Source organism: Artemia franciscana, chromosome 7 (genome assembly GCF_032884065.1).
Source record: "Artemia franciscana chromosome 7, ASM3288406v1, whole genome shotgun sequence".
NCBI classification, from domain to species: domain Eukaryota; kingdom Metazoa; phylum Arthropoda; class Branchiopoda; order Anostraca; family Artemiidae; genus Artemia; species Artemia franciscana.
Genome location: NC_088869.1, coordinates 63,159,474 through 63,175,614, shown reverse-complemented (window position 1 = coordinate 63,175,614; position 16,141 = coordinate 63,159,474). Strand labels below are relative to the sequence as shown.

At 32.7% G+C, this 16,141-nt stretch overlaps 1 protein-coding gene across 1 annotated transcript in view; it reads left to right on the top strand.

Annotated features, from left to right (window-relative positions):
* Positions 1 to 7,520: 7,520 nt before the first annotated feature.
* Positions 7,521 to 16,141, top strand: part of LOC136029578 (baculoviral IAP repeat-containing protein 6-like) — a gene marked incomplete in the record, with an annotated part of 362,481 nt that continues 353,860 nt past the window's right edge. The window contains 2 exon segments of the mRNA XM_065708074.1: positions 7,521 to 7,821; positions 12,631 to 12,797. Of these exon segments, the coding sequence (XP_065564146.1) occupies positions 7,626 to 7,821; positions 12,631 to 12,797 (363 nt within the window).

The window sequence follows — 16,141 nt, the reverse complement described above, 5'->3', positions numbered from 1 at the left end:
TGTTCTACAAACAAACTACTTCAATACCATACCAGATTAATTTATCTCTTCTTGATAAATCCGAAATCAATAAGAAGGCTAACCTTATTGATTACACAAATCATTTATGCCCTCTTCAAAAAGTTCCAGACTTGTTCATCTAGTAAACGCAAATTTTATTTAGCGATTATTCAAGTTCTTTCTGTACTTGAGTTTCATCATTTGTTTTCAAATCAGTTTGTAAAAATCCATGATTGTTTGTTTCTTCATTATGGTAGTTGATAAATTTTTCCTTTTTACAAGTCAGATCCATGATTTTGTTTGATTCTATCAATTTTTCCTGGTCCATAAAAACACAATTTTCTTATGGACCAGGAAGAACGCAACAATTAGTAAAGAGTTATTATACGACATTAAACACCAATAGGAAAAGCTACTTAGGATCAAGCCTAGGCGGTAATTTTGATATATCTTAGCCACCGACATAGGCACAAGTATAAAACACATTGAGATCCATTTTGAAGTATAAGTCCAAATTTCTATTTTATTTGCCGCTCTCCCCGTGTACTATCCACTATAATTTCCAACTATCAATTGTAAGGGAAAATATTTACAAGCATAAAATCAATTTTTAAGTACAAATCCAACTTTCTATTATATTTGTCACTCTCCTTACGAACTATCCATTATAAATGGTCCATTATGATAGATAATAAAATTTACTATTATAATGAAATTTCCATTATAATGGAAAGTCTGTTTTTCATTGTAAAAAAATTTTCAAGGATAGTGGAACAATTGTAAGTTACAATTATTTTTTAACAGTATATCCTTTATTTTTTTTTTATTTTTTAAAGCATGAATCAAACATTTATCGAAGAGGATCCACTGCTGATATAGAAAAAAAAACTTTTACTAGATCAAGTACCTGCTAATCCATATAATATTTACTGCGTTATATTTTCTGAGAGAAAAGTAATTAAAGATGTCAGTGATAGTAAATCAAATGTTAATATATAAATTATTTTCGATTTGGAAATTTTGTTTAATAAAATTATTTACTAATAAATGGAGAAACTTTTAAGCGAAATGAAAATAGAAAATAAATATAATTGAACTAGTAGGAAAGAAGACTTAGTCATTGGAATGGGATACAGGATTACGGGAACTAAATCTGTTACAACTAAATATGGAAATAAACTTGTTATTATTATTGATTTTAAAGGTGAAATGGCTGGTCTATTCGCACCTAAGCCTTTTGATGCCAAATCAGCTTATAGTGAAAAAAATTAGATAAAGATACGATTTTAAAGGTTGATGAAAGAAAAAAGATAATATAAAGTATTTATATATTGTTATAGAACTATCCACTAAACATTCAATTATCACATTTTATCAGTGGTATAAAAAATGGAATATAATTAAACTCTTATTTCACAAATTAAATAAATTCTTATTTCACAGGACCCTTATTTATCTTAAAGCTTATGATTGGAAATTATAAAAATGTCAAAAATCTTCATTTAAAAGGGTGTCGACTCAAGTGAAAATGGTGTAAATTGCTAGGATGATCTAAGTGGGATCTAGAAAACCTGTTCACATTATTAAAAGTATGATGAGACCAAATTTGATTTCCAAGGACCTGTTTCCATTTTTAATGTAGGGATGTAGCTTGTTTCAAATTGGCAATGATCGATGTTAAAATGTAAAATGGACTGAAAATGATGTAAATAGAAGGGGTGATCCAGGTGGGAAGAATTTACAATTACTCTACTACTAGCGGTTTTTTTTTCAAAAGACAGAGAAAAGTTAATTACAGCTTTTTCAAGAGTCATAGAAAGGAGAACATAAATTTTTCAAGAGTCGGAAAGATATGATTCAGATTTTATCAGAAATAAATGGTTTTTTCTAAGAGGCATATGAGTTGAGGTTTTTCAAAGTCAGAAGTGGGTGAATGGGAATTTTTAAATTTCAAACAGTAGTAAGATTTTTACCATAGTCAGTGAAACAAGAACAGCAATTTTTCCAAAAGTCACAGGCAGGTGGAAAGGAACATTTCAAAAGTCATAAAAATAAACAGGATTATCAAGGTTTTTTACCAAAGTCAGAGAAAGAAAAACAGAATCTTTTCAAAAGTCAAAATCATGTGAACCAGATTTTTTTTAAATACCTTGAAAACCCATGGACAGGATTTCTTTAGAAAACTTGCAAGTGAATAATTTTTTAATGGGATTTTCAAAAGCAAGAGACACATCAACAAGATTTTAAACATTTGAACACACGTGAATTGGATTTTCTCCAGACAGTGATGTACGAACCAGATTTTTTTAAAGTTAGACTCATACGAATTAGGATTTATCGGGATTAGGAATTAGGCAGATGAAAGTGACTCTTATCAAAAACTGGAAACATATACAGAATTTTCGCAGTTTTTACTAATGTCAGAGAAACAAGAAAGGGAATTAATTCATAAGTTAAACGAAACATACAAAACATAATTTTTTTCAAAGGTAAAAGGCACATGAATGATGCCTAAAAATACCTGGTAAAAAAATCTGGTTAACACACATCTGATATTACAGAAAATTTTCATTTAGGTGGATCTGATTTTTGAAAAAACTTGTTGTCGCATCTTAATTGGTGTGCTTCTATCAACAAAAAAAACAAATCTGACTCGCAAATTTGTGTCGGAAGAAAAGAAAATTCAAGTGTGTTCTATTGATGAAAAATCTTGTTTATGCTTTTCTAGCTTTTGAAAATTACATTTAAATTTCATTCCATTTTGAGCGTCCCGAAGAAACTTTTCTAGTGTGTGTTTTCAATTTTTTGAAACAAAATTGGATTTACATGTTTCTGACTTTGAAAAAAATTCATGTTCTTATTCCTCTACCTTTCGTAAGAACTCATTGAAAATCCTGTTTATGTGTCTGACTTTTGAAAAATTATGATTCACCTGACTTTTGGAATACTTCAGTTCATATGGCTTTAACTAAAAATAGAAAACTGGTTCACGAGTTTCTGACTTTGAATAAAAGACCATTTAGACTTGAAACACCATTTAGGTGTATTTGATTGTTGAAAAGTCATGTTGACACATCTCTAGCTTTTGTGAATCCCATTTACATGTCTTTGCTTATTGACTTTCCTGAAGAAATTATGTTTCCATTCGTCAAACTTTAGAAAAGATAGGTTTGCATGTCTCTCTCTCTTTTGAAAAATTTTGTTTACCTGTCACTGACAATGAAAAAATAAACCAGAAAATTCCATTCATCTGGCTCTCTTGACAAAAATGAATCCAATTCACACGTTTCTGTTTTGAAAATGATCCCATACGTATCTCTCCAACTGCTGACAAATTATGTTGATGCGCCTTCAGCTTTTGGCAATCCCATTCACGTGTCTCTGACTCCTGAAAAAAAAAGAATCCAATTCACTCGTTTGTCTTTTTCTAAAATATACCATTTGCATATTTCCGCCGGTTGAAAAATTATGTTTATGTGTCTCCAGCACTTGAAAATCCTTTGAATCATGATAAATCCTAACTGATATGTTTCTAAATCTTAGAAAAAATACGAATTGCACATCTCTGTCAGAGAAAATCCAACTCAAGCGTGTCCGACTGTTGAAAATCTTGTTGATGTGTCTCTATTTGCACTTTTCAACTTTTTGAAAAGAAAAATGAATCTGATTCACTTGTTTCCAACTTCTAAAACAAATCCTGTTCTTGTTTCTTTGACTTTGGTATAAACCCTTGAAAATCCTTTTTATGTGTTTGACTTTAGACAAATTCCATCCACAAGGCTTTGACTTTTGAAAAACCTCAATTCATATTGACCTATAACAAGCAAAGCTTCTTGGGCCGAATAACTTTTTATGTTTGAAAAAGTGTTTAAGTATTAATATAATGATTGACTGATTGATATGCCTCTAAACAAAAAAAATACATTTCTGTCTTTTGGAAGAAATTCCCTTTTATATATCATTGGCTGTTGAAAATGCGTGTTCACATGTCTCTGACTCTTGAAAAAACTACATTTGATGTGTGTCTATCTCTTAAAAAAAACACTCATACCTCACTGCCTCTATAAAAAAAGCATCATTTATACGGCTTTGATTTTTGAAAAAAAATTCTGTACTGTATGTTTCTTATAAATTATCAACTAATTCCCGTTTTAATTCTCTGGTCTTCGTAAAAACCCTAAAAATGTTTTTTCTGCGGTCATCTAAATATGGTTCACTTTTCTCTTTTTCTTGAAAAAAAAAACACTAATGTCTCACTGCATCTTGGAAAAAACATCATTCATGGGCCTTTGACTTTTGAAAAAAACTGTATTGAATGTGTTTTTTAACTTATGAATTAATTCTCGTTCTTTTTTTCTGGCATTGGTAAAAACTTGAAAGATTATATTTATGTGTCCAACTTTTGATAATATTCTGGTTCATCTACCTCCGAATCATGACAAATCCCAACCCATATACTTCTAGCTCTTAAGAAAACAAATCTGGTTTCAACATCTCTATGCGGAGAAAAGCCAGTTCACGTGATTCCAATTGTTGAAAATATAGGTTGATGCTTCTCAAGCTTTTGAAAGTCTCATTCAAACGTCATTCACTTTTGAGTGTCTTGAAGAAATTCTTTTTGTGTTTTTCAGCATTTTGAAAAAAATCCGGATTATGTTTCTGACTTTTGAAAAATTATTCATATTCTTTATTCTCTGACTTTGGTGAAAACTCTTGAAAATTCTGTTTATGTTTCTGAATTTTGAAGAATTCCCATTCACCTGCTTCTGGCTTTTGAAAAACTTCAATTCATGTGCCTCTAACTGAAAAAAAGTTCACATTTCTGCCTTTTAGAAAAAAATTGTCAATCATATCTCAATGGCTGTTGAAAAATTTATATTCTCGTTTCTCTGCCTCTTGAAAAACCTCCAATTCATTTGTGTGTGTAACTTGAAAAATTCTACTCGTGTCTCATTGTATTTTGAAAAACAAGCATCATTTGTGTGCCTTTGGCTTAGAAAAAAATTCTGATTTGAATGTTTGTTTTAATATATGAATTAATTCCCGTTCTTGGTTCTCTGAAAATTTTAAAAATCCTGAAAATTCTGTTAATGTCTCCATTTTTGATCAAGTTCCCGATCATCTGCCTCTGGGTCATGATGAATCTCGATTCATTTGTCTTTTATTCTTAAAAATCCGGTCCGCAAGTCACTGTCCGGAGAAATTCTTATTCACGTGTGCCCGATTATAGACCCATTCAAATTCAATTCATTTTGAGCACATGGAAGAAATTGTTTGTTTCAACTTTTGGAGCAGAATAAAACTGGTCAGCATGTTCCTGACCTTAGAAAAAAAATTCTGTTCTGAATTTGGTAAGAAAAAGCCCTTGAAAATCCTGTTTATGTGTCTGACTTTAAAAAATTATTATTCTAATGCCTTTGACTTTTGAATAAAATTCTTGTTCTTGTTTCTCTGAATTTGATAAAAAAAAATGGAATACCCTGTTTATTTGCCTGACTTAAGAAAAATTTACATTTAAATGCTGCTGACTTTTGAAAAACCTTATTTCAAATGGTTCTAACTTAAAAAATGAACATTTCTGACTCCTCGAAAAATTCTATTTTATCTATCTCCGACTGTTGAAAAAATCATATTCACGTGCCACTGACTGTTCAAAAACCAGCAATTCACTTGTTTCTATCTATTAAAAAAACTTTTATGTCTCATTGGATCTTGAAAAAAAGCATCATTCATGTGGCTTTGACTTTTGGAAAAAAATATGTTTTATATGTTTCTTTTAGATCATTTAATAGTTCACGTTCTTATTTCTCTAACATTGGTAAAAACCCTGAAAATTCTTTTTATTTGACAATATATAACTATATCGGAAAATATGGTTCATCTATCATTTCTGTGAAAAAAAAAACTAATTTCTCACTGCATCTTGGAAAAAAAATCATTCATGGGCCTGTGACTTTTGAAAAAAAATATGTTTTGGATGTGTTTTTTAACTTATGAATTAATTCTCGTTCTTGTTTTTCTGGCATTGGTAAAAACCTGAAGATTATGTTTACGTGTCCAACTTTTGATAAAATTCCTGTTTTTCTACTTCCGAATCATGATAAATCCCGATTCATATGCTCCCAACTCTTAACAAAACAAATCCGGTTCGCACAACTTTGTCGGAAGGAAAGCCTATTCACGTGTGTTCAATTGTTGAAAAATTTTGTTGATGTGTCTCTAGCTTTTGAAAATCCCGTTCAAATGTCATTTAGATTCGAGCTCTCTGAAGCCATTTTTTGTGTTTTTCAACTTTTTGAAAAAAAATCTGGTTCACATGTTGCTGACTTTTGAAAAATAATTCCTATTCTTTCTTTTCTGACTTTCGTAAGAACCCTCTAAATTTTTGTTTATCTGTTTGAATTTTGAAAAATTCCCATTCACCTGCATCTGATATTTGAAAAACTTGAACTTATATGCCTCTAACTACAAAAACCCGCATAATTCTGAAAAATTGCCATCATATCTCTCTAATTGTAAAAAAAATGATGTCGAAAAATTACCAAAAAAGCACTTTTACATAGAACAAACTCAGCTACTTGATAGATTCCAAGCCTTTTAATTGGTGATTGAGCATCAAAATTAATAAAAAAAAGTACTTTGCATAGAACAAACTCAGCTACTTGGTAAATTCTAAATATATTAATTAATTACTGATTATCAAAATTAATAAAAGCACTTTGCATAGAACAAACTCAGCTACTTGGTAAATTCTGAATATTTTAATTAATGACTGAGTATCAAAATTAATAAAAAGCACTTTTGCATAGAACAAACTTAGCTACTTGGTAAATTCTTAGTTTTTCAATTGTTGACGGAGTATCAAAAATTAATAAAAAAGTACTTCTGCAAAGAACAAACTCAGCTACTTGGTAAATTCCAAATATTTTAATTGGTGACTGAGTATCAAAAATTAATGAAAAAGCACTTTTGCATAGAAAAAATTCCGCTACTAGGTTTCCGCTACTTCGCTACTCCAAGTCGTACAATTGGTGACTGAATATCAAAAATCAACAGAAAAGCACTTTTCATAAAACAAACTCAGCTACTTGGTTATTATCAAGTCTTTTAAATGGTGAATGAATATAAAAAATAATAAATAAGGACTTCTAAATAGAAATTTACGTGTATCATTATATAATATATGGAAGTTCTAAGGGGCTTTGTTAGACCCTTCTGTTCGTCAGGATTTGACCAACACGTCACGAGGATTTCTTGAAGAGATTTGAAATTGTTTCGTAGTAAAAAAAAAAAAAATAAATAATCGGCGTCAGCTACAGCTTGCCGCTAAAGAAAGGTCAGTGCGGCACGGCATACCACCATTTTTCTAAAAATCAACTTTTCACAGCCAAAAAGAAAACCTGTCTTGTGTCTATGAAGCAGATTCCCTATTTAAGAAAAAATTCTTACTAAAAAGTTCCCAGTTTGAATATCGTCAGTTCACGTACTATGGCCTTTATTTGGTCATTACGAAATAAATCTTTCTTGAAGAAATCAAAGAAAAGTGAATTTTTTTAGCAAAAGGAATAAGAAAATAAACAAGAGCAAGTGTTTCAATGCAGTTGGGCTAAAGAAGAATCGTAACTATGGGTTGGTTATTTGAGGACATAGGTCGTTCTTCAAAAGAAGAGAAACTCAAGTCAATTGTTTATCACAAGTCTCTCAATGTATTATTGGCTACATCTGACAATGGGAAAGTTCTGGTGTATGATAGATCTGGCATTCATTTGCTTCATTCAGCTGATATTTCACCACCCAAGGTTGGAAGTCATGTCCCCAATGGTAATAAACTCTTTATGTAAGAATACTTTTGCCAGCCAAGTGGCAAAGTAAATGAACAGCCTTTCTATCAGGGTTTTCATTTAATCAGTTCTCTATTTAACCCTCTTCAAGGATCAAACAGAACCAGAAATTTGTTGTAGAGTTGGGTAGAAGCTAATAATTGTGGCTCTCCAGAAGCAGGCATGATAAAAAAAATATTCATTTTTAGATTGCTAATTTGGTGAATATTCTGTTAGTGAGTTATGAACTAGGGGAAAAACCACCCAATAACCTACCTTTCTTATACACTTTCTAAATATAATTATCACTTTAGAATGCTCAGGATTAAATTTAGACCCCTTTATAGAGCTTAAAATTGATGCCCTATTCTCTTATTTTAGCTAGAAAAGGTATAGAAACAACCTTTTTTTCTTTGTAATTTGTAAAATACTTGTAGTTAACATATTTTGACTACAGCTACATTGCTTTTAACCCCACTCCCCTAATGTACAAATGCATATCCCAAATATATTTCTTATGTTTTCTGGTTCTTATTTTTGTCCCATTTTATTCATTTTTTGGGTAGCCTACATGGATAAAAATAAGAATAACACATGTCAAAGTTCAGCCTCTAGTAGAACATAAATGGCATCTTTAATGTTCACTAAAGGGCTGAAAGTTGAATTTTCAAGCAGAGACATTATTACATCCAACAAGAGAATAAAAAGGTATTGGTCCAGGTTTTCATATGATTCATAGCTCAGAAATGGGAAAGTCTCCCTGTTTACTTCTAATCTTTTTCACTTTTTTTTGGTTTTGTTTACATCTTTGGCAATTCACTCCCCCCCCCCTTTACATAGCTACAGGTTAGGCTATATACAAAATGAAATAAAAGGTAAAATTCTAGTCCATTGACTTCTTGCTATCTTGAAAAGTTGTTGGGCTAGAGAATTGAAACTTTCAGGGATGTGTCTACAGGCTAAAGTATATCCTAGGAAATTCTTTTGAGGTCCCTAACTATACCCCTTCCCCCACCTCTATATAATGCAGCTTTTTGTGCATTACAGCTTATATTTTGGTCAAATTTGATCCTATATTAGTATTAAAAGTGTAAATCCTTGCTTACCTTAGAAAAATTCAACTTTTCACTGTTTTTTAAGTTGCTATATTCCATAATTAGTTCATGGCATTGAAAAACAATTATTACCTTTTATAGTATAGTTCAAAATGGAATGTAGGCATTTAAACGCACCCCCTGTTTGAAACATCTTATCTTTAAATGGCTTTTCACAGGGGTAATACAGATAAGACATTGAACTTTTAGGGGGCTCCTCACTCAAAATTATGATTTGTTGCTACAATTGGGTAAGGTTTATGTTATATGTATGTCAATAACATCTATTTTGTAAATCCTAACAGCATAGAGAAAGTCAATTTCTTTGAGAAGGCCCAATAATGAGTCTTAGAAACCTGAAGAGAGGCAAAACAGAAATTTAGTGGGAAAAATAAGTACAAGTCCTAAATACATGATTGACATGACCATAATGGATATGCTCTCTTTAAGGGAGTTGGGGGGGGGGGGTTAATTTGAAAAAATTAGAAAGATGTATTTGTAACTTACAAATGGGTGATCAGATCTTAATGAAGTTTGATATTTAGAATGATCTTGTGCTTTCAGAGCAGTGCTTCAGAGCCATATCAATGTTTTTTTTTCTTCAAAATTTAGGAAATATATTTGCATATCTTTAAAACCTTATAAAATGGAATTGAGCATAGTTATGAAGCTGAAAACAATTTTTTTGTACTTCTATTAGGCAGAAGATCTATTTTGCAAGGTTTCACTTTTATAACACACATATTTTTAAAGGTCATCAAAGGTCAGGGCCCTGTAAAGGGCAAAGAGTGGAGGTAGTTGCTTCAAAATGCCTTCCATGGGATATACTTTAGTCTGTAGATTCATCCCTGAAAGTTTCATTTACCTAATCTAAACCGTTTCTGAGATAGCAAGAAGTCAATTAACTAGAATTTTACCAGGTAAAATGTTGTTCTGTCAAAATTTCAATAGGTATAGACCTCTCATGTAGGCAAATTTAAGGCCCTCTAGAGGAAGAAGGAGTGGAGGCAGGTAATTTAAAATACCTTCCTGGGACATACTTTTGCCTGTAGACCCATCTCAGAAACTTTCATTTTCCTAACCTGATTTGTTTCCAAGATTGCAAGAAGTCAATTAACTAAAATTTTACCAAATTTGCTTTTGTCATCTTTGACAAAATCAGCTAAATTTCATGTTCTGGTTCTATTGTTGATTTAAGGGGAGTAGAGCTGAATGTGGTGTATTTGTACAGGGGTTGAGTCAGACAGATTTAGGTTTAAACATGGATTAAATAAAATGAGGGTTGAGTTGAATTAAGGTTGAAATAGAGGAATTAAGTTTCATGGGAGTTGAATTACACTGAGGTTGAACTGAATAGGGTTCAGCTCTATATTTGACCTGAGATATGAGTTGTGTCACATTAAGGTTCCATTAAACATAGGCTGTAGAAATGGTTGACTTGCACAAAGATTCAGTTAAATAGGGTTAAAATGCATATGAGTTCAGTTGCATTAGTATTTAGTTGCGCAAGAGTTCAACATCACAAGGGTTCAGCCTTTTTCTGCAGAACGTGTCCCAACCATCTCAACCTTTCTTTCATTATAGCCTTAGAATGTGGGATTGAACCACACTTTTTATGCAGCCTACTGTTTGTAATACAATCAGTCAGCCAGGTACCCAGAACAATCCACAGGCAATTTCTCTGGAAAACATATGGTAAATCTTCAGCTGCTTTTTGTGGTGCCCATGCTTCAGAGCCATATTTGACCACAGCCCTTGTTAAAATTGGAGATCAGTATCTGTTTACTGGGCTACATCACAAAGTTGTTGAGCAAGGCTAGTTAAATCAATTGTGGCAAAGTAGTTTATTTGATTTGTAGAATACAAGCCTATTGACAAACTTTCACATTTTTGATTACATAAAGTTATTTACATTCAATCTACTTCAAAATGTGCTCCTTCTGAGTCTACACACCTGTACGTCATTTTTAGAAACTGCTTGTGGCTGCTCTGTTTTATTTCATCTACATCTTGAAAACGTTTACCCTTAAGTGCCATTTTCATCTTTGGAAACAAATAATCAAATGGAGCTAGGTCCAGTGAATAGGGGGGAGGGGGCTGAGAAACAACTGGGATATCATGTTTGGACAAAACCGCTGCACAACTTGGGCCAAATGGGCTGGTGTTTTATTGTGATGCAATTTCCAAGTACCAGACTCCTTAAACTCTGCTTTAGTTCTTCATACAGCATCTTACAAATGGTATAGAAGAATCAATATAGTATTCCTTTGTTATGATCTGTCCTTTTTGGAGCGTTCTCAAGATGAACAACACCTTTGTAGTGAAAGGAAACAAAAAACAGTCAAAATAATCTTTGGTTGACAAGCTTTTTTGGGTTGTGGTGAATCATGTGTCTTCCATTGTAAAAATTGTACCATTGTTTCTGGATTGTAGCCATGTACCTAAGTCTTGCCACCAGTTACAATTGCTTAAAAAAAAAATATCAGATTCAGAACAATAGCAAATCAGAGGCAATCTGTTTTTGGTTTTCTTTTTGCTCATCTGAGAGCTGTTTTGGAACTTAATGTCAACTTAATGTCAACTTAATGTTGAATTAAGGATTTATCCAATAAATTCTTAATTCAAGCATAGCCTCTCCAAAAGCAAATGCCCACGTATTTGAGTTATTGCTGCCAAGAGTCATAGTTATTCCCACCATTTACCTCTGCTATAAACTCAAACAGTGTAAAAAATTAAGGTTTCTCTGTTTTCCTGCATGTCAAGGGGACTTGTTAGTCATGTGTCAATCCTAAAACTCAGTTGCCCCTCTGAGACTCTTGGTGGGTTGCCTACTAAGCTTAGGTTCCTTGTTCATCTTTGAGTCCAGGTATCTTCAGTCCCCCATTTTGCCTGCAAGTCCAGCAGACATTGTCCAAATATATTAGAACTAAAGGGCTTTAGAGAATTTGAATTACATGAAAAATGAAACTAATTAAAATTATATACATTTTGGAGTCAGACTGACCAAGGAAGAACTAAAGACAAATAGAAAAATAAACACATTTAATGCTTTTTACACTCTCTGAAGGAGAAATTATTACAAAGTGTCATGTTTCTCTGAAAACTGTTAAGTTTTGATGACAACTGTCAAAAAAAATTTCTACATGCAAGTACTCTGTTTGTATGAAAAATGATGCAAATGCAACTCTCATGTGCAACACAATAACAGAAATAAGGAGTAACCAGTATAATTTTTCCTTATTCTGCTTCTAGTTTTGTAAAATTATCTGAATTTATTTCTCTTTATTCTTATTCTACTACTTTAGAACATCTTTTTATTGCTTTGATCTATTTGAAAGTGCCAGAAAAACTGATTTTTTTTTTCCATTTTACCCTTTATGTTACCATTCAACACTAATATGGCAACACAGATACTCCTTTAGTTGAATTATTATAACACTGATGTCAAAAGCAGTAAAAATGGTTTCTTACCTGTTTGTTCTCAAAGAATTAAGGATCTTGTTGACAAACAAAGCTGGAATCTACCAGGATAATATTGACAACTATACAAAAAAAGGGTGCAAAAAAATAGCTTCATATGTTTTCAGCCCTCCTTTCCTGAAAGGTTCCACTCGTTCTCCAAGTTTGGGACCTTCTTGCTGCTATTCTTTATAATAATGCTGCCAAATTTAAACTCAAAAAGTTTGTGAAATACTTCATCTAATTTTTTTTTTTAGATACTACCCTTGTCTCCTTACCAGGTAGTGCAGCTATTTTTGCTGTTAGCGGTCAAATTGTGGGCCTAAGACATGACACTGGAGGGGTATTGCTGCTTGAGACTATATTGCAAACCCCTGTTGAAGGAAAAGAGGATGAAGTTCAAATAGAGCTACAAACAACTGAGGTAATGCATTCTATTGAAGATTTGTTTTTATTTAATAAAATTTGCTAAGGTCCAGCTAATTTTGAAGTTTACTAATTTGATGCCAGATTAAAGAGTGAGGAATGATAAGACTGAAAATTCAAGTTGGTATAAAAAAAAAGAAGTAATGACATCCAGCATATATGAGTAAATCTTCAGGATAAAAGTTTCTAGTGATGTATTTGAAGCCTTTGAGGTCTTTTTGAGATCTAAATCTGTTTTTCCACTTCTGTACTCCTATCATTTTTGTATTTTCATTTTTTTTTAATTCAGTGAGACAATGCTATTACTCAATAGTGCCAGAACCCTTCAATTCTTGTAAAGGCCAATTCAGATTGCCCCAGTTCAAAGGTTTCATTTTCCAGTTCAGGGTTCCAGTTCAGGTTTCATTTTCTTTAGCTAAAAGTAGCTCTAATTTGTTCCTGGAACTCTGTGGTTTGGAAGGCTAATCTATCTCCTTATTGAAGAAATACCCCTATAGGTAGATATTGGCTAAAGGTTGTATGCTAGTAGCATAGTAATAGGTTAAGAGGTTAAGTTTACATAAAAGTAACAAACAGCAACGAGTCAATTTACAAAGACCGCTTTAGAGATGTTTGCGTCCATCTAAAGATTTGTCGATTTATAAAGATCAGAGTTCATCTCTTTTTTCCCTCCTATGCTCTAACCCCTCTTGTCTCATGTATTATTAAAGAAGCAATTATTTTTTGTTTTTATAGAAGAATTTTGTTCCCTGTTCTCAACTAAGTTGACAGAAATGATCACTAGCTTTACCAGCCTGATTTGTTGCTTTTTGAATTTAACAAATCCTCTTAATTGACATAGGGTTGGCTATCTATGACCGGATTAGCTACTTCTGAATCAATGACTTTCATTGTGATGATGTCAGAATTTTTGGATACTTATTGCGTGGTTGAATGGGAGGGTTAATGTCACTAGTAGTATTCCATTCACAAATACTACCGGGACCCTATCCTTTATTCTTTTCTTCACCTATTGGTTTAAGATCATGAAGAAGGCTTAAGGGCGATTTAACGAGTGAAGTCATAGATTACTCTATTAATAAATTAAATAGAAACACTGAAAGTTGTTTTAACTGAAAGTAAGGAGCAACATTAAAACTTAAAATAGACAGAAATTACTCTGTGTATGAAGGGGCTGTTCCCTCCTCAATGCCTTTGTCTTTACCCTAAAGTTTGACTCTTTCCCTCAATTTTCCTTTTTAAAAATTTAAAAAGCTTAAGTGTAAAGAGCGGGGCGTTGAGGAGGGAACAGCCCCTTTCATACATGGAGTAATTTCTGTTCTTTTTAAGTTTTTATTATTGCTCCTTACTTTCAGTTAAAAAATTGTTTTTTTAATTAATTTCTGAACGTTTTTCAATTAGTGCATGTTTGATTTTGGCTCTCCGCATATAAATAATTAAAACAAAATTTGTATATTATTTTTTTTTTGGCTAAATGGCTTTGTCTTAGTTTTGATCTGACGATTTTGAGGAAAAAAGTGGTGGGGAGGAGGCGTACCTGCCCTCCAACTTTTCGCTACTTGTAAAGGCAACTAGAACTTTTAATTTCTTATGAATGTTTTTATTAGTAAAAATATACATAACTTACGATTTAACTTACGTAACCAACTTCTATATTTGTAGATTTTTATTACACATATGAGGGTTTGCCCCCTCGTTAATACCTCGCTCTTTACACTAAAGCTTAAATTTTGTCCCATTTTTATAAGAATGACCCCTGAATCACAAAAGCCATAGAATAAATAGTTTAAATTACTAAAAAAACTTTAGGGTAAAGAGTGAGGTATTTAGGAGGAGATGAACTCATATGCGTAATAATTTCTGTTCTTGTTAAGTTTTAGTGTTGCTCCTTACTTTCAGTTGAGAAAAATTTCCATATTCGTTTTTTCATTGTTCTTTATAAATAATGCTAGAAAATTGTGCGCCCCCGTCATATAATTTCTCTTCCCCCATGACAAATTCCTCAAACAAAGGATCCTCCCATGTATTGCCCTCCTCATGTATCCCCCCAACCAAAAAAATCCCCCTAAAAATGTCTGTACACTTCCAAATAACCATTACTGTATGTAAACACTGGTCAAAGTTTGTAACTTGCAACCCCTCCCCCAGGGATTGTGGGGGAGTAAATCGTCCCCAAAGCCATAGTTATTAGGTTTTTCGACTGTGCTGAACAAAATAGCTATCTCAAAATTTTGATCTGCTGACTTTGGGAATAAATAGCGTGGAAAGGGGCCTAGGTGCCCCCCGATTTTTTGGTCGCTTAAAAAGGGCATTAGAACTTCTAATTTTCGTTAGAATGATCCCTTTTGTAACAATCTAGGACCAGTGGGTCGATACGATCACCCCTGGGAAAGACACACAAATGAAACAACCAAGTAAACACGCACCCGTCATTGGTCTTCCGGCAAAAATATGAAGTTCTACATTTTTGTAGATAGGAGCTTGAAACTTTTACAGCAGAGTTCTCTGATACGGTGGAATTTCTTGGCACCATTCCGACAACTCTTTGTTTCCATGAATTTCTTTGTACGTTTCCGAGAATTTCAAGAACAATGCGTTAGTCATGTGAGCCAACTAGTCAATGGTATTATTACGTTATTGGAAATACATTCGAAGCGAATGCTATCAATGTGTTTTGTCAGTGATTTTTTGGGATCATTCGAGAATATGCCTACCACAGTGATTTAAGATGGTTGCTTGACAAACATATTCTTTTGGCACTCTAATGGTACTGAGCACACTGGTCCTTTTGATGGTCAATGACAATTGTTTTGGTCCAAAAATTGTAGTGACTATAACCGGCCAGGTATCCCTTTTGTAATGTAATGGTCCCAGACATACTGGTCTTCCATTACCGGACTTGCGCATGATATTTGGGTCCCCATATCCCCTCCAGGGCCCTTTGTCCCCCTCTAGGGGTCCCCGTTGCTTCGCCCAAACTTTTTTGAACTTAATATTATTGAACTTAGATTTTTTTGAACTTAAAATTTTTCAGTTTTTTTTTTCATATCTTAAATAGCTAAAATTATATATATATTTTTTTATTTTTTAAACTTAATTTTTTGACCTTAGATTTTTTGAACTTAAAATTTTTCAGTGTTTTTTTTCGTATCTTAAATTGACATGTAATCTTTGGCAAACATGGTTTTTGGTTTTTCTTTTACGTGGTCGCCCTCACGGTGACTTTCATAGTGGAGATTTCTTTGGGTATTGAAAAAATTCAGATGACACAGTGGTGTATATACCAGCGTAAAATTTCCAGAGATGACAGTGTTTAAAGGTAATGTATCCTAAAACTAATAG